The sequence below is a fragment of the Mustela lutreola genome, chromosome 2, assembly GCF_030435805.1.
Source record: "Mustela lutreola isolate mMusLut2 chromosome 2, mMusLut2.pri, whole genome shotgun sequence".
In the NCBI taxonomy this organism is placed as follows: domain Eukaryota; kingdom Metazoa; phylum Chordata; class Mammalia; order Carnivora; family Mustelidae; genus Mustela; species Mustela lutreola.
The window spans coordinates 222,045,173-222,063,740 of NC_081291.1; the positions used below are offsets into that span (position 1 = coordinate 222,045,173).

The window sequence follows — 18,568 nt, forward strand, 5'->3', positions numbered from 1 at the left end:
GGCCTTTCTTTAGGTGAGCTGCTGGTGCTTCTCCGTTCCAGCAAGAAGAGTGTCTGCCCTGCTGCTCCCAGGGAGGGGGTTGCCGCACTTAAGTCCTTCTAGGTGGTTGTGCTTGTGGGCAGGTTAGAAATTAAAGGCACTCAGATTCCCTCCACTCAGAGCAGTTTCTGTGCCTTAGTGCCGCATCCTGGACCCCTTCATCTCTGCCCCGACAGCCCACCTGTGGCCCTCACACCCTTTCCTGCGTCTCAGGCCCCTGCTGGTCGGTGGCACCCACAGGGCCTCTGCGTCCCTCCCGGAGTGGTTCCCGTGTCGTTTCATTTCTCGTCTACGGGGCACCTGGTCGCCAGCTGTAGACACATCCCTTTCCTCTAGTGGGCGCTTCCCTTCAGTTTCCTTGTCTGTTTTGTAACTTTGTTTTGATACAGTTTCCAAAATCACAGAAGAAAATTGTAAGACGATCACAAAGAACCCCATGTCCTGTGCGTCACAGGTTCATTCTTTTCTTCTCTCTTCTTTTCCTTCCCTTTTCTCAGGCTGAGGCCCTAGGGCTTCTCACACTTGAGTTTACATGTGCTTCCTCCCCCTGGGAACTTGTTAAAATGCGAATGCTTCCTCAGGAGGTCTGGGGTGGGGCCCAAGCGTCTGCATTTCCCAGGGGACAGGGTGCCCTGCGTCCGCAGACCGCACTCTGGGTGACAAGGGTGTAGCATGTCTCTTCGTCTCTGCCTCGGACTTGCTCGTTGGCCTTTACTCTGTAGATCCCAGCTCCCGTCCCCAGAGGGACAAAGCTAGCTTGGACCTTCCTTCAGAGGCCTGGCGATGTCTTTCTCCCAGTGGGCACTGCCCTTGCTGACACCACCTTGATTTCCTTTGGGGACCTGACTCCTTTGTGCGCAGCTGTGGGACTAAAGCGGGCTGGCTGGGTCTTGGGACCCAGAGGAGGGCCCCGGAGGACCAGCCAAGAAAGCCCTCGGCCTCAGGCGGGATAGAAATCAGACACAAACCGAGAGGAAGTAAGAACGGAGTCTATTGAAGGTACAGAGAGAGTGTGGATACAGACAGCGCGTCCGGGAGACTCAGAAGGGAAGAAAGAGAGCGTGTCATGTTCGCTTGGGGCCTGGGGTTTTTACTGACGGTGGTCTGGTGCCCGTGCCTCCTCAGTAACCCAGGAACAAAGCCAGTGTTGAGCTGTCCTCCGGAAGTCACTTGTGCCCTGGAGCTGGGGGTTTTGGTGAGTCCAAGGTTTTGGAAAAGTTCAAGATGACTCCCCCCAGTCACTCCTTAGATATCATCTGCTGTGCTGGAAAACTCTGAAGAAGTCATTAACTCCTCGGTGTTCATGCGAAAGACGGACGTTATCTGTTCTGTCACAGATGTGTAAGGGGTGGGGGCAGAGCTCTAGCAAAAACCGAAGCTGGAAGCGCCGGGAGAAAAGCCGTTTTCTATGGGGTCCTTTAGCTTCCCTGTCTCAGTAGGTGCGACTGAGGCCCCCGAGGCTCTGTGTCCTTGACCTTTCTCCTTGGCTCACGTCCCCCAGGAGGCAGTCTGGGGCCCAGGGTGGGATACTGGTCTCGTCCTGGGGTGCTGAGTGTTGAGCAGAGTAAACCTTGGGTAGAGGGACTGTTGAATGTGGCCAGTCCAGCTGGGGCCAGGGCTCAGCTCCCAGACACACCTGCACACTCTGCCCATTTGCTTCTCCCTCCACCCTCTGTGTGTGTGTGTGTGTGTGTGTGTGTGTGTGTGTGTGTGACACACACACGCACACACGTATTTTTCTGAATCATTTGAGTCAGTTGTAGTCATCATGCCCTTTTATTTCTCAGTATGCTGGTGTGTGTTTCCTGGCGATAAGACATTCTCCTACAACTGCGCGTGAAGGTCAGAATCAGGGAATTTAACGTGAGGTAATGCTGTGATCTAATCCACGGTCCATATCAGAAGTCACAGCAGCCAACGTCCCAGGATGTCGTGTCCTGTGTCCCCTGGTCCAGGACCCCGTCCACAATCACATGTTGTGTTCCATTGTCCTGTGGGACTCCGTGTCCTTCAGTCGGAAGCTGTTTCTTGGCCTTCCCTTGTCCTTCATGACCTTGACATTTTTGAAGAGTACCGGCCATTTCTGTCATAGACTGTCCCTTGTTGGGGTGTCTAGTTAGTATTTCCTCAGGACTGGATTCAGTAACGCTCTTCTGTTAGGAACAGCACGGAGGGCAGAGGACATCTCGCTGCTGGTGAGGGGCTACAGACGCGGGCGCAGGAGGGGCTGGTCGGGAAGTAACGTATCAGGAAGACCCGGAGAGAAACAGCTACATGTGGTTCTGCACGTGGGCTTGATGTATGTGTGGTGTGTGTGTGTGTGCACGCATGTGTGGTACGTGTACATGTGATGTGTGTTGGTTAGATGTGTGTGGTATGTGTGATGTGTTTGTGCATGTCTGGTGTGTGGTGTGTGTGTGTATGGTGTGCATGTGTGTTGTGTTTGATGTATGTGATACGTATGGTGTATATGTGGTGTGTTGTGTTTGTGTGTGCGTGTGTTTGCTGTGTGTGTGTGTGTGTGTGTGTGGTGTGTGCTGTCTGAGTGTGGGCTGTGTGATGCATGTGAGTCACGTACCACACCCAGTCGGCTCAGAGGCCCTGGATGAAGCGGCGTTCAGGGTAGGGAGCACTGGGTGCTGGGTGTCGGGCTCCGCGGGTCTCGGGCTCTGCGTGCGGTCTCCCGTGGAGGGACCCAGGCACCCTGGAGTCCGGACCGATGTGAGGACTGGGCCGCAGGCGCGGTAGGAGGAGCCAGGACTACTTCGTACCAGAAATGACGAGCCGAGTCTGGAGGGACTTGAGATTTAAAGTAAATGATGCTAGTGGTGGATTAGTCCGATGGACAGAACAAGAACCCCGGAGCGGCAGGGCTGTAAGTGCGGGCACGAGGGTGAGAAAGGAAGCCCCGCCCGCAGGGGATGCCTGCAGCTCCCCACCCCCCAGGCCCGCGCCCTTTGAGATCCTCAGGATCAGACACTGCGAGGGGAGACCAGAGGGACAGGATGCCCGTGTCAGCTCTACGTGTGTCTCCACAGACTCCGTGTTAGTTACACAGAGGGGAGAAGCGCCGCTTCCTGGACGGCAGACTGGGCACGGGGCTGCTGGGGCAGAGGGCCGCTTGAGCAGGTGGTCCGTGCCAGCATCTCTGACATCCCGTCTGTGTCTAGGATGCTCTGGGAAGGTGTCCCATCGTAGCTCTGTGTGGTTTCCTTGTTCCCAAGTTAAGGACGCCTTTGGACAAACTCCCATGCCAGATCCTACCGCCCAGTAACTGTCCTCTACAGTGTTGGTCTCCCCCGTTGGCCTACGACTCCGACGAGTACCGCTGCAGCTGGAAACAGACGCTGTGTCCTTCATCTCGGGCAGAAGCAGGCTGCCGTCCGGGAGCACACGCGAGGCTGGAGACCATGTCTGCGAGGCTCTGAGGTGCACACCGGGCCTGTGCTGTCACTGCCGAGATGCACTTTTGCTTTGCTAGAAACTTTGCATCAACCCCAGCACCGTTCTTGTGCTGATTGATGCAAATAAGGCCACCGCTAGACAGAACCGCAGAGTACTAGCAGGTGGAAGAGTCAGAGGGTTCTGTAGCTCCCTTGTAATTGTACATGTTTCCTGTTCCAAGCCCAAATGTGACGTTGAACAAAAACACCAGTATCAGATTGCATTCGTGTCCCGAGGCTGCTGTAACAGCCCCACACACGACAGAGGCTGCAAGTCCAGACCCAGGTGTTGGTGGGGCTGCGCGGCTCCCAAGGCTCCAGGGAAGGATCCCTCCTGCCTCCTTCAGCTTCTGGGAGTGCCTGGTGGTCCTTGGCCTTCCTTATCTCGGCTCTGCCTCTGTGATCACGCTGCCGTCTTCCTGTCTGTCCCTGTATCTTCCATAAGGCCTTTGTAAGGATGTCAGTCATTGGATTAAAGATCTCGTGTGGTCTCAGGTCATACGTGGGTTCAGTATGGCCTCAGCTTCACTAATTACATCCCCAGGACTCGATTTCCAAATAAGGTCATGTTGTGAGATTTTCGGTTGGACTTGAATTTGGGGGGGCAGAGGATTCAACCCAGTGCAAAGTGGACGGTCACAATCATCCACAGTCCTGCTTCGTAGAGCATAAAGGAAGACAGAAAATGAGGGTAGAATTAATTACAGGCCAGGAAAAGCAATCAGGAAGGTTGTGTAGGACTTTGGTCCTATAACCCCAGGTAATCCCGTGGAAGTAAAATGTCTTCCAGACCTTCCGGAAGGGAACCGTCAGCCCGGGATGCTGACTCTTCCCCTCCACAAATCCTGTGTCACAACGAAGAGGAAAGGACGGGAGGAAGGGCCGGGTTAGAAGTCGGGGCACCGGAGTCCGCCCCGACACTGGCTCCACAGAAGGAGGGTTTTCTGGTTCAGAATCTCCAGGAAGGAGGCAGCAGCCCAGAGGTGGTGGGTGGAGGCCCAGGTTGGCCACTAAGTCTGGATAAGCTAGACAGACTGTCCTCTAGGGCTGCAGGCGTATCGGGATCCCTGGGGCTCTTCAGATGTGATCTGGACACACACAAGAGCTCTTTATTTCTAGGCTTATTTATCCTACTTAATAAATATATTTAATAAGGATCAATTACTTGTACATAGAATATTCTGTTTATGTCTGGGAAGAGACTGGAGAGTGTGAACCCAGGGCCCATTGAAATCAAGTCACTCTATCAAAATCCTTAGCCAGGTGACAATGACATTCACATTTTCCTGGTTCGTAACACACCTGAGACCCGGGGTCATGCAGCATCCTCGAGGCCTCCATTCTTCTCTGGGACCCTGATCTGGGAGGTGCTGGGCTGACTTGGTCCCAGAATTTCGTCCGTGCTCCCTGAGCAGACTGCAGAAGGGGGCCCTGAGCCCAGGTGGGACCAGCTCGGGGTCCCTGCAGGGCTGGAGCCCTGCCTTGTGCCCTTCCGCTGCCCGTACCTCTGCCGTAGGTGACTATCCACTTGGGTGGGCTCTCTGTCTGAAAGTCATTGGCCTTTTCAGGCCGGAAACAGGCAGGTATTTCAGGAGTGGGGGCCAGCCTTGCCTTCCTGGCAGGGCCCCTGCTCTGCTCTCTTGCCAAGTTCTCTTCCCACTGACCTGTTTTCTTCCCCAACAAGTGCTTTTCCAGAGAGGGGTTCCAGCTTGGACGTTGGAATGAACTTTTCTCTTCTTGCCCAGGGTGTTCTTTTCTCTAGTCTCTGATTCACCTCAGTCTTGCTCTGGGGCTGCTTTTGCATAAACCAAGAAGAGCACCCGGCCTCAGGCCAGGCTTTCTGCCGCCATCTGCCTTGTTCATAGCGTGTCTGTGGTCACCAAGTTTCTCATGGAGGCCAGTGAGATATTTATATTCCTGCCTTGCATGTGTCCTTCTTAAAAAGTTGCACAGAAGCTCAAAGTAAAAAATAGATGTGCTCTTAAATGCCCAGGATACAGGCTTACAGGAAATTTGTACTTCATGCTCTTACTAACCAATTAATGGTTTCTTCGTGTCTACTCCATGAACTGTGTGTTCACCTTCCGCGTCCCAAATCTCTCTTTGATTGTAGTTATGTTTTTATAAGTATTGAAACAGTTTTAATTTGCACAAAGCAAAAGTGGTGAAATTTTTAAATGTATTATGGTGATGTTGCAAATAGGATTAGTAATTGATATAGGATTGAGGGACTAATATACATATAAGATGATTTAAAATACAGTTACAAGGTATTGTTTGTTTATGTGTGTATGTATTTTCATCTTATTTATTTATTTTAATTTTAATATTTATTTATTTTGTATGTATGTATTTTATTTATTTGGTCCTTCATCCCCATCACCTAGTTCACCCATCCCCCGCCTACTTTCCCTCTGGTGACCGCCAGTGTGTTTTCCAGAGTTATGAGTCTGTTTCTGGTTTGTGTCTCTCTTTTCTTTTTCCCCCTTTGCTCATTTGTTTTCTTTCTTAAATTCCACATATGCATGAGATCATACGGTATTTGTCTGTCTTCGACATTCTTCGCTTAACTCTCTAGATCCATTCATGTCATTGCAAATGGTAAGATTTCATTCTTTTTTAGGGCTGAGTACTATTCCGTATATACACACATCCCACTTCTTTATCCATTCCTCTCTCTGTGCACACTTGGGCTGCTTCCATATCTTGGCTTCTGTAGATACTGCTGCTGTAAATGTAGAGACACACGTATCCCTTTGAATTTGTGTTTTTGTATTTTTGGGGTAAATACCCAGTAGTGCCAATACTGGATAGTACGGTAGTTTCATTTTTAACTTTTTGAGGACCCTCCATACTGTTTTCCAGAGTGGCCACAGCAGCTTACATTCCCACCAGCAGTGCAGGAGGCCCCCCTTTCTCCACATCCTTGCCAACACCTGTTGTTTCCTGACTTGTTCATTTGAGCCATTCTGACTGGTGTGAGGTGGGATCTCACTGTGGTTTTGATTTGTGTTTCCCTGATGATGAGTGATGGTGAGCATCTTTTCATGTGTCTGTTGGCCATCTGGATGTTTTCTTTGGCGAAAGGTCTGTTCATGTCCTCTGCCCATTTTTAAATTGGATTGTTAGTTGTTCGGTGTTGAGTGGTTGAAGTTCTTCATAGATTTTGGATACTCACCCTTTATCAGGTATGTCATTTGCAAATATCTTCTCCCGTTCTGTAGGTTGTCTTTTAGTTTTGTTATTTCCTTGGCTGTGCAGAGGCTTCTTACCTTGATGAAGTCCCAGCAGTTTATTTTTGCTTTTATTTCCCTTGACTCAAGAGGCATATCTAGAAGGATATTGCTAGGGCTGATGTCAGAGGAAGTACTGTATGTGCTCTCTTCAAGGATTTTTACCTCTTCAGACCAATATCTCTCATGAATATAGATGCGAAAGTCTTCAACAAAATGTGAGCAAACCAAATCCAACAAAATATAAGAAAAACCGTGTGTCACAATCTAGTGGCATTTATTCCTGGGATGCTGAGGTAGCTTGGTATTCAACAATCAATGTGATATTTCACATCAATAAGAGAAGGTATAAAAATCATCTGATCATTTCAGTAGATGCAGAAGAAACATTTGACAAGTCCAACATCTGTTGGTAAACCTTCATCAAAGCAGGTCTAGAGGAACATGCCGTAACATAATAAAGACCTTCCATGAAAAACCTACAGAGAACATCACACTCAGTGGGGATAAACAGAACTTTCCCCGAAGGTCAGGAAAATAGCAGGGATGTCCTCTCTCCCCTCTGTTCCTCTACATAGACAGGAAGTCCTGGCACCAGCAGTCACACAATAAAAAGAAGTAAGAGGCATCCAGATTGGTAAAGAACTCAAACTCTCACTGTCTGCAGATGACATGATACTATGTATAGAAAACCTGAAAAGAGTCCACCAAAAAACTGCTAGAACTGGTAAGTGAATTCAGTAAAGTCACAGGATACAAAATTAATAGACAGAAGTGTGTTGCATTTCTATACATTAATAAGCAGCAGTAAGTAAAATTAAGGAAACAATCCCATGTACAATTGCACCAAAAACAATAAAATATCTGGGAATAAACTTAACCAAAGATGTGAAAGGTCTGTACTCGGAAAACTATAAACCCTGATGAAAGAAGTTGAAGACGACACAGACATGGAAAGGCACCCCGTGCTCATGGATTGGAAGAACAAATATCCGTACAGTGTCTGTACTACCCAAAGCAATCTATGGATTCAGTGCCGTCCCTATTAAAGTAGCAACAGCATTTTTCACAGAACTAGAACAAACAATCCTAAAACATGTGTGAATCCACAGAACCCCCAAACAGTCAAAGCAATCTTGAAATGAAAAAACTGGAGGAATCGCAATCCAGATCGCAAGATACACTACGGAGCGCGGTCGCGATCAGAGCAGTACAGTACCTGGCACAGAACCAGACACAGTTGCTGACCAGACACAGGTTAGTGGAATGGGACAGAGAATCCAGAAATGGACCCTCAACTCTGTGGGCAACTCATCTTCAGCAAAGGAAGCAAGAATAGCAACAGGACAAAGACCATCTCTTCAATAAATGGTGCTGGGAACACTGGACAGCCACATGCAGAAGAATGGGACTTGGCCACTCTCTTACACCACACACAAAAATGAACTCAAAATGGATGAAAGACCTCAGTGTGAGACCTGACCCCATAAAAATCCCAGAGGAGGGGCACTTGGGTGGCTCAGTGGGTTAAAGCCTCTGCTTTCAGCTCAGGTCATGATCCTGGGGTCCTGGGATTGAGCCCGGCGTTAGGCTCTCTGCTACGCAGGGAGCCTGCTTCCCCCCACCACCCCGCCTGCCTGTCTGCCTACTTGTGATCTCTGTCAAATAAATAAATAAAATCTTTAAAAAAAAAAAAAAAAAAATCCCGCAGGAGAGCGCAGGCAGGACTTTCTCATCATTCTCAGACATCGGCCCTGGCAACATTTTCTAGGTTGGTCTCCAGAGACCAGGGAGATACAATGTAATCTTAATGCGTCTTGTGTTAACTTATGTCATCCCTGCCTCCGTTCTGTGTTGCAGGTACAGAGCCTTCATTTTTATTTTGACATTTTTGCTGTATGCAAGTTTCCACTTATCCCGAAAGCCTATCAGCATAGTTAAGGTAAGAAAGCATAAAAAGCACAGTTTCGTATCCTGCCTGTAGTTTCTGCCGGGAGCTGGAAGCTGGTAGCTACTCGAGGAGCCAGTTCGGGAATGGGGGAGGGGCAGGAGAAGGGGTGGGGGGCGGGGCCATGGAGAAAACAGGTGGTTTTAGAATCAAGTTATCCTGCTTTGATTGTTAGTTTCTCTTTTCTGAAACAAAAATCTTGGACATGCTTTTAGGGTTTATCGTTTTAGAGGTAATATGCTTTCAGTTGTAGTAACTGACAGTTGCAGAATTCTAAAGCTTAATCAAATATTTACTCTGTGACCTTCCCTCCAAATACATCCTGTCTTAAACTGTTCCCCGAAGTGCCTCTACGATCGCTGTCCTCTAAGTCTGGCCATGGTGGTGGCTCTCTTGTTATTCTGAGAACCCCGAGCTTCTGTTTGAGTGACGGGAGAGCAGAAAGTTGCTCAGCAGGCATTTAACTACACTTTGAGAAAAGAAGATTAAAGTAGACAAGCCTACGTAATAGCCAGTTACAACTGGGAAGAAACAGGTCGTTTTCTTACCCTCTTAGAAATGACATCATTTTGCCTATAAACTCTCAAAAGGCTGTAGGCTGTTGACTCTTGATTGTAGAAGGAACAAGGAAATTGTCCAGTGCCAAAGACTGCCCCCTCCCTTGCCTAGTCGTGGGCAGGGACACGGATCCAGCGCTGTAATTCTGACCTTAGCAGCCACGCTTCCTTCATGCCCACCACGTGGTTGAGCGCTGGCCTCTCAATCTTCAGGCCGGTGGGAGCAGCAATGCCAAACGAGGCTGTTGCTCCTGTGGACAGTTTTGTGTTCCCCCTTCTCCAGTAATGCCCAGGGGACTTGAAAACAGCATCCATCTATGCAGAGGGTTCTGCAGGACCTCGCTGACCTCGCGTAAGCAGGAACCTTCGGTGCCCTTCGCGTCACTTGCAGAATTCTCAGGTTTTTGATATACCAAGTTTTAATGGCTGTGGAAATGTTTGCAGACTTTTAAAAATGTGGTTTTCCAAGAAGAGACAAGAGAGAGCAGGCTTTAATGCATCCAGCCAGGCACTCTAAAATCGTTCCAAGGACTAGCCACCACATTTATTTATTTATGTTTGAAGATTTTATTTCTTCATTAGAACACACAAGCAGCGGCAGAGACAGAGGCAGAGGGAGAAGCAGGCTCCCCTCTGAGCTGGGAGCCCAATGTGGGGCTCGATCCCAGGACCTGGAGATGATGACCTGAGCCGAAGGCAGATGTTCAATCATCTGAGCCCCCCAGGCGCCCCAGCTGCTCCATTTAAATATCACCACTCACTCTCTGTCTTCCGTGTTAGGGAAACACACGCACAGCTCAAGGAAAGGCAAGTGATAGAAGTGGAGGAGATTGTTGAAGAGGTCCCAGCAAGCGCTGTGGGGCTGAAGGAGCGGGAGTGCTTGGGGAGCCTGCTGGGGTTTCAGGATCGAGCTCGGATGTGGGGGTGGACGCCTGGAGTAGCCGATGGAGCGTGGGCCCTCACCACGAAGCCCCAGCCCGGGGGGCAGAGGCTCTGCTGGGACGCAGGCGGTGTGGGGAAGGCGGGCTGCCTGTTGGAGGATCGTTGTCGCAGGACAGGACATGGGGACTCGATGTGATATTGTGAGGGGCCTCGCGTAGCCAGGAAGGAATGTAGCGTTGCCGTAGGGCGCACTCCCAGTGTCCCTGTTGGGAGTTTGGGGCGCACTGATGATGGACGTCTTGATGAGGCAGGGTCCTGCCAGCCCTTCTGAAAGCATCTGTTGGTCACAGGGTTTGTCGTGACCCGCGGTGTGACAGGGTGGCCTGTTTGCCGTTTGACACGGAGTCCTCACAGTGGCCTGGGGACTCGGGGGCCCAGTCCCCTCATGCAGGGCGGTGCCAGGTCTGGTGAGTTGGGCAGGGTCTCTGCTCTCAAGCCCTGAGCTGCGGGATCTGAAGGGCGTTGAGGATCTCAAACACGCCCACGGGCCCGCAGCCCGATTTTCTCCCACGCACAGATTTCCCGACTTAGCGCCTTAGTTGTGCCTGGACACGGATGGGCCTCACGCACAGTCTCCTAAGATCGATCCGGACGTCCCCCTACAAACGTCAGCCTCAACTTTGTAACGCCTCACAAAGCTTCGACATGCTTAGCGCGTCTTACTTATAAAACTACAGCTACGGATGATTCTGGTGACCCAAGGAATAGCTTGAACTATCTGTAGTCTGTATTCGCTAGCACACGAGAAGCAAAACAAAGTGAAAATGTATTTGCTTACCTGGAATTGATCACCGGTGGTTGTGAATTATAAAACTTTATATCCCTCAATGACATTCAAAGAGTGGCGTGACATGCGACATTGTGGTGTAGCAAAAAGAAAACAAAGGTGGCGGTGACGGACACGGGCCGGGAGGCGGTGACAGACACGGGCCGGGCGGCGGTGGCGGACACGGACCGGGCGGCGGTGGCGGACACGGGCCGGGCGGCGGTGACGGACACGGGCCGGGCGGCGGTGGCGGACACGGGCCGGGCGGCGGTGGCGGACACGGGCCGGGCGGCGGTGACGGACACGGGCCGGGCGGCGGTGGGTGCAGGCGCAGCCCTCCTCCCTTCCACCTGCCGTCCCAGCCCGGCCTCCCGTGCCCCCCGCGGGAACGGCGACCCCGACGGGTCTGAGTGTCCGCGCCCGGTCCTCTCTGGGCGCACAGAGCCCGGAAGGCGGAAGCTGTGGAATGCTCAGTGACAGATGGAAGACGGCTGGCGGCACACCCCGGCTTTGGGTGGGAAGATTGCTCTCTAGAAAGACCAGTGTCCCGGGATGAAGGCGGCTGCAGCAGAATGTCTCGGCAGGCCTTTTGCACCGAAAAAAATCAGCCCAAGAATTTATGTGGCAAAATGTCCAAGGAAAGTGTGGAAAAGATAGCATTTTTAAGCCAGTACAATCAAATTTTTATGGTACGGCATGAGAACAGACCGAGAGGTCAGGGGAAGGGAGTAGGAAATACGGCGTGGTGGACAGAGAAGAGGGAAAACTGGAGCATCTTTAGCAAACGGCGTGAGCGCGGCTGGCTGTTCGTCTAGAAGAACGGAGTTGAATCCCTAGCTTACAAAAATGGATGGGTGGATGGAAGATTTAAGTGTAATAAATAAGTAAAAATCCACGAACAAAATTATGTCCGTCGGAGGGGTGTGAAGTTGGCAAAGCAGAAGGAAGACCCCAGAGGGGGAGGAGAGTAAGTTCACAGACAAGGAGCCTGAATCCCGCCAGACTGGATGAGCCGTGTGCGAGCTGGCCAGTGCCCGTGAAGGCCGGCGAAAGGACCACTGGGTCGCCTCACATCCACCGTCCAGACACCCGACGCAGCGCGCTAGCCCCGGTCACGGGCAGCGGGGGCGGGAAGGCAGCCGGGCGCCGCTGGTGGGCGTGCAGGGCTGCAGCTCTTGGGGGAATGGAGTTTGAGCCCCATGTTGGGCGTAGAGATTCCTAAAAAGATAACAATAATAATAATAACAATAATAAGCTTTAAAAAATAAATCAGTATATCAGCAAGTAAATAGATAAGCAAACCACAAACGAACAAAAAAAAGAATTACAGCCTCGCCACTTGACACAGAAAGATTTCCAAGAAGGATTTTGAGTAAGAAGAGTTAGGGTGTCCTTAAGTCTGTATTAAAGGCTTCTGGTTTTGAAAGATCGGCCCTGAGCCCAAACCTCTCCTCTCTCTCGGCGTGCACCTGCCGGTGGGGGTGTGTTTGCGCTGCGGTCCCGTGGCCCCTGTGTTCCCTCGGGGCACCTGACCACACGTGGGTCGTGCTGTGGGTGAGTCCCAGCCGTCTGGTCCTTCTGCCACCGGCCCTGTGCCCGGTCGCCTCTCAGCCGCAGAGATCTACTGCTCATGGTTCTGGGGGCTGGAGACCCCCAGTGCCTGCGGGCTGGGGTTTTGGTCTAGTACTCGCTCTGCGATGTCGCTCAAGTTCCAAGCCTACACAGCAGCCTTCTTCCAGGTAGCTCCGCTAAGGACGTGGCCTGCGGCTGCGTGGATGTGTATGCCTCGGAAGGGCCGTGCTATCTGCTGGTCCCATGTGGTTCCCTTTCGCTGCCCACTGGTGGGGCAGGGAGCAGGGCCAGGGCTGGGTGGGATCTGCGGGGGGACCAGGGCCCACACCTGCTTCCCCACCCCCACCTCCGCAGCCCCTCGCCTGCACCCACGCTGCTTGCTCTCCGGGGCTGCTCGCTGTGGCCCTCCGTCCTGCGGCCACCGTCCTCTCCCGCCCCACCTTCCGGGCCCCGCGGCCTGTGCTCTGTATTTTGTTGTTGCTGTTCCCCCGTGGGTCCCACGGTGACAAGACGACCTCAAAGATTGTGTAGCTGGCACACTCGACGCCAGGTAGGCTCCCGATTGCTCAGCTTTGAGTGACCGACCACCTGCTGTCAGGGCGGGCGGGGGAGGGGCCGGCTGTGAGTGGGGGACTGCTGCTGGTGGCTGCCAGTCCCCACACTCTCCGAGAGGCCAGAGGCCAGGGGAGGAGCGGTCCCCACAGGGATGGTGGAGGCAGGAAGGCAGCACCTTGGCCCCTGTGTCCCAGCTCAGAGCCCGCTTACCGCAGGACAAACCAAACCAGAATCGCTTTTCTGCTTGTTTCCGAAAGAAGGGATCCTTCCCAATCTTTGCTGTTTCTCACAACGGCTGCTTCCTGGGACTCTAACCTGATGGGAGAGCATGTGAAAACCGTGTTCGGAGCAGGGGTCCACAGCCGCCTCCTCCCCTGCTCCCACGTGGGGACCTCCCCTCTCAGCGGGCAGGTCCCCCGCCAGCCCGCCTGCAGCTCTCTTCGTGGGCAGTGTACGGGGAGGACAGTGAGGCCCGGGGTCCGGCCCGGGGAAAGGCTGACTTCTGCAGGTGAGGAAGAGGAGCTAAATATAGAATCAGGGGACAGGGAAATGGGAGACTCCCCGGGGCACGTGGGAGGGAGGGGCTCGGCCTCCCCAGCCTCCCTCCGGGTTCCCTGAGACATCCAGCTGGGCGAGCCCCGGAGGACCGGCAGGGGCAGAGGGGCTCGAAGTAATGCAGGAAGGGTGAGAGGAAAGCTATTTAGCAAAGACTGAACCGAGTCTGTAAAGCAAGCCTTGCTGATTTTTAGGGCAGTGTTTGGATTCTAGCAGAACGCCCAGTGAGGGTGCCAAAGCCACAGGACCACAGAGTGGCCAAGTCCCGTGGGTCATGCCAGCTCTCAGTGGCGTGTGTCCATGCAAAACCCGGAGGCGTCCAGGCCAGGCTGACCACAGCCCTGGCAAGGGCAGCTGCCTGGAGGTGATCAACCTCTTAGGCGACTCCCTCCCGAAGAAACGGTGTGGGCAAGGGAAGGTGGTGGGCAGGACTCCGGTTGCCCCCCACACTCCCCTCCCCGAGCCTGGTGCACTGGGGTGGGGCTCTTTGCCCACTGCATGTGTCCTGACCTGGAGGGGTTCTCCTGGGACCAGCTTTGCTGGTGCCCCCCAAGCCCCCTGTCTCCCAGGTGGCGGCTCGATAAGGAACGCCCTTTTAGGGCCCCTGCTCCTGCTAAGGGCCCCTCCCTGACCTCGAGGATGCCTCCTTTCTGTCCTCCCATCTGGAGGACTGCTTCCTCCGAGCCGCTTGGAGTAAAGAAACCCAGAAAACGCTCAGCAGGTGGCAGGGAGCCCCGTGGGAGGGAGACGTGGGACAACCCGCAGCCCAGCAGGCGCGGGGAGGTTCCCCCAGAACAAGATGGGCCCGAGCCATCATGTGGCACTTTTCCGGAAGTGGGATTCCTCTCCCCAGCATCCCCCCGTGTCCCCTGTGCACGTCTCCAGTGACCACCCCTCCAGCCCTTCCTGGCACCCCCATGCCCCACCGCAACGGCCACCTTTCCTCACGGGGCACCCCGTCCCGAGTGTGGTGCTGATGTGGTGTTTGGCATCTCCAGTCCCGGGAAGCGTTCTGTGGGTGAGGGGGGGGGCAGCCCTGTCGGTGGGCAGGCACACAGGTAGGGTGGGAGTGGCCTGCTCAGGCCTCACACTCACCCCGAGAGCCCCGGAGCCTCCCGCTCCCCTGCGCCCTGCCCCTGGCCTGCCTGCTGGCTCTGGGGACAGCTCGGTGGGCTTCGGCTGTTTGGTTCTCTGGGTGGGCTGGTGGCCTTGTGCCCCTGCTGTTTGGTTCTCTGGATGAGGTATCTGATTTGCACACAGCGATGTCCACGGACCTTCAGCATCTAGCCTGGCGAACATTTACATGCTCGCCTGGCCAGTCATCCCTTGGGCTCAGGTCTGGCCCCCTTCCAGCTCCAGGTCCAGGCTCCGTGTGCCCTGTCCTCTGTCATTAGGTGACATCCTGCCGTGGGCACCGTGTCAGGCTTCCTTGGTTGTAAGATCTGTCCTCATCGTCGCATGGACCCGTGGCTTGTCTCGCGTTCTGCTGGGCAGGGTTGGGTTGTCGACATTGAGCACGAAGAGTCCCTGCTTCCACTATGGGCGCCGGGACGGCAGCAGGCGGCTTCTGTCACATGGCTGCGCGGGACACTCGTCTTGGGGGCCCCACGTAGGCCTGTGTGGGCTGTGTGTGTGCTCAGGGCTGGCCACGGCCAAGGGCCCCACGAGCCTCAGTCTCTGCAGGCACTCTGGGTCCTGCAGACAGATCGCGCCCATGGGGCCTCACTCCCTGGGCAAAGTGTTGCCATGTGCAGGCTTCCTGCTGTGAGCCCGCGGAGCCTGCCCTGAGCACACCTTCTCCCTCTGGCCTCTGACCCCCGTGGGTGGCCTAGGGCGAGCTGCACAGATACTGCGCTACGCTGCACGAGGGGCAAGTCCAGTTCAACAGCTGGAACCAGAAAGCCAGTGGCGCGCCCCACCGCCAGCCAGCCCACAATGAGACGGACTGTAGCTGGGCCCCATTCGGTGAGTTCTCCATCTGTCCCCCGGTGTGCACGCTGGGGTCGGGGGTTCTGGAAGTGCCCTGTCCTCCGGCTCCACCACGGCTGGGCCACTAGGCACTGTTGGATGCCGGGCCTGCCCCGTCTGAGCCTCAGGAACCACCTTCTTGAGTGTGACTGCCTCTCCGGGGACAGTGGTATCCTGTCAGTTGGCCCTCCCTGTGTGCAGAGCCGCTGCCATCTGACAGGTTCGCGGCCTGGGGGACCTGCTGCGGATCACTTGTGTTTTGTCCATGTCGAAGCTGGGAACAACAGGGAGACCCCCGGAGGTGGGGGGGGCGTGGGGCAGGGGCTGGCCAGGGGCTGGCCTGGGGCTGGCCTGGGGCGGCCAAGGAGCAGCCAGACCCACACGGGAGGCAGAGTGAATGCCCCACATGCTCTCCGGGACGAGTGGGGATCTCCTGTCACCCATGTTTGTTTAGTGACTGTTTGAAAACATGGTGACTTTCTTTCCTTCTGTCAAGAAGCCACTCGGGTGTTCCCCAGGTTTTCTGTGCTGGGGACAGCCCCGTTCTCCCGAGTGCACTGTCCTACCGTACAGGGCACGTGTGTGTTGGGCTGTCCTGCCCCGGAGCACGAACCAGTGTTGGGTGCAGAGTGAGCGGTGCTCACTGTTGCCTGTTGATTTTCACCCCTGTAGACCAGGACAACTACCAGCAGCTGCTCGGAGCCTTGGATTACTCGTTTCTGTGTGCCTACGCCATCGGCATGTACCTGAGGTAGGTCTGCTGGGGTTCTCCGTCCCCTGATGGTTCTTGTCCCTCTGGGGCAAAACGCGTCCACAGGTCACCTCCCTTCCCGTGTCTTCTCACAGACGAGGGCAAAGTGAAAGCCGGCCTGTGCAGGGTGCCCTGCTGGTCGGGGCACCACTGCAAAGCTGCCTACGTAGATGGCCCAGTAGTATGCTGATCAGGGCGGACTGTCCAGGGACGGCGCTCAGGGCCCTGGGGTTTCACATGCACAGTGAATCCTGCCACGATGTGGTCACCAGGGGCGGGGTGCTGGTCGCCCCCGGGGATATGCTGTGGAGCACGTCCTCCCCTCTGGTCTCCGGTGCTGCCGTCTGCCCACATGGTTGCCAACATCAGAGCAGTTTCGTCCCCGCTGCCCAGCTCGGCCCCACAGGGTGCCTCACCGCCCTCCTTGTGCTTGCTGCTGGGAATGAATCCAACTCCAGCACTGGCTCACACGGCTTTGGGCCAGTCATTGCCCCTCTGTGGGCCTCAGTCTCCCCTTTGTGAACCGAAGAGAACGGTAGTTAACTGATAGGATCGTGGTGAGGACCCAACGAACGCTCAGAACAGAGCCTGGCCTGCAGAGCGCTCCAGCATCTTTCCGTGTGATCATTACCCCATTCTGAATGGACCCGGGAAGGTGGAAGTAGTATGTCAGTACCAGGACAGGTGATTACCTGATTAGACACCGGCGTTGTATCAGTTCAGCCAGGTTAAAAAAAAAAAAAAAAATGGGGCTCCTGGGGGACTCAGTGGAGCGTCTGCCTTCGGCTCAGGTCACGATCCCAGGGTCCTGGAATGGGCTCCCTGCTCAGCGGGGAGTGCGCGGAGTGTGCGTCTCCCTCTGCCTGCTGCTCCCCCTGCTTGTGCTCTCTCTCTGTCTGTCAAATAAATAAATAAAATCTTAAAAGAAAAAAATTGTAGGGACTAAGGCCCTTGGCTCAAGAGATTGTTGTTCAGAGATCTTCAGAGGTTTAAGAATCTTGGGGATCCCTGTAAATGGTTAGCTTCTTTCCTGACCAGTCCCCTGGAGCCTGGCATCCTCCAGACCTGCCCCTGTCCCAGCTCAGGGCAGTTGGTGGGTGGCCGGTACCCAGGCAGGCAGTTCCCGTTGGTGGAGTGGCTGCACCCCCATTTTATTGTATTTACCTAGCGCTGCAGAACTTGTCTGAACGAACGAATGAATAAGGATGGATGCGAAAACCCTCTGTGTGTGACCCACAGCGGAACACAGCCCCGCTGAGAGAAGGCAGGGGAAGCATTCGGCTTCGTGGGGCTAAGTTGCAGCCGGGCGGCTGGCCATGTTCCATCTTGAGATCAAATACTGATACCCGAAGATTGCAGTCTTACCGGACACCGATAACCTATAGTACAAAAAGGCCTAAAAGTTTGAATGTGTTTTTCTTGGTTACTAGAAGATAGTATTTACGTGTGCTTCTCAGCTAGGAGTGATTTTGTCCCCTAGGCAACATTTAGCAGGATCTGGAAGCATGGTTGGTTGTCTCAGCAGGAGAAAGGGGCTTCCTGGCAGCATCTAGCAGGCAGAGAGCTGGGCCGCTAAGTGTGCTAAAGCACAGGACAGCCCCTCGCCACAAAGAATGACCCCGCAGCACATCGAGAGTGTTGAGGTGAAGCCTTTAAATAGGTGGTTTTATTGTTGCTTCTTCACTGGCGAAGGTAATGTGTCATGCAAGTCGCTAAAGAGGGTTATTACAGAACTCCATCTAGCGTAGAATCTGGAGTAGACTCGCGACTGTAGCAAGGGCAGCTACTGCTTTCCGTGGCCTTTTAGTGACATCAGGGCACGTGGCTGGTCAGGTGAATCATCTGCAGGGGCGCCTGTGTCAGCGCAAGCCTTTCCTAGCGGGTGCAGCGAGGACTTTAGTCCCCGTACGAATCGGATGTGAGACAGAATGGCGTCCGTTCCCTTAGGCCTTTTCTTTAAAAACTTTGGAATAGAGACTAAATTTGGGCTCATTATTGTATAGCAAGACTGAGAACATTTTTCAGCCCTGGCCGATGGCATTAGCTCTATCCTGTGACGTCAGACAGGACAGCCAGACCCTCTGGGACACGTTTTCTCTGCTCTGAAGCCAGCAAGTGGAAAAACATCACTTGCTTAACTCTAGAATGCTCTTTAGCTTATGATGTTTCTATGCAACTTTGAATTTGACCTGGATGTAATTCCTAATTTAAATAATTATAAATATATATCATAAATATT

The 18,568-nt window shown here is 53.7% G+C and overlaps 1 protein-coding gene across 7 annotated transcripts in view; it reads left to right on the forward strand.

Annotated features, from left to right (window-relative positions):
- The window catches only part of SLC37A1 (solute carrier family 37 member 1), a 70,043-nt gene that overhangs the window by 17,306 nt on the left and 34,169 nt on the right, over positions 1-18,568 (forward strand). For 5 of the 7 annotated variants that reach the window (XM_059164804.1, XM_059164805.1, XM_059164806.1 and 2 more), the window contains 3 exons: positions 8,576-8,657; positions 15,443-15,575; positions 16,251-16,329. In XM_059164804.1, coding sequence (XP_059020787.1) covers positions 8,576-8,657; positions 15,443-15,575; positions 16,251-16,329 — 294 coding nt within the window. Of the gene's footprint in view, positions 1-8,575; positions 8,658-15,442; positions 15,576-15,614; positions 15,799-16,250; positions 16,330-18,568 lie in introns of those variants that run through there. The other 2 variants (XM_059164810.1, XM_059164809.1) reach the window with 2 other exon arrangements.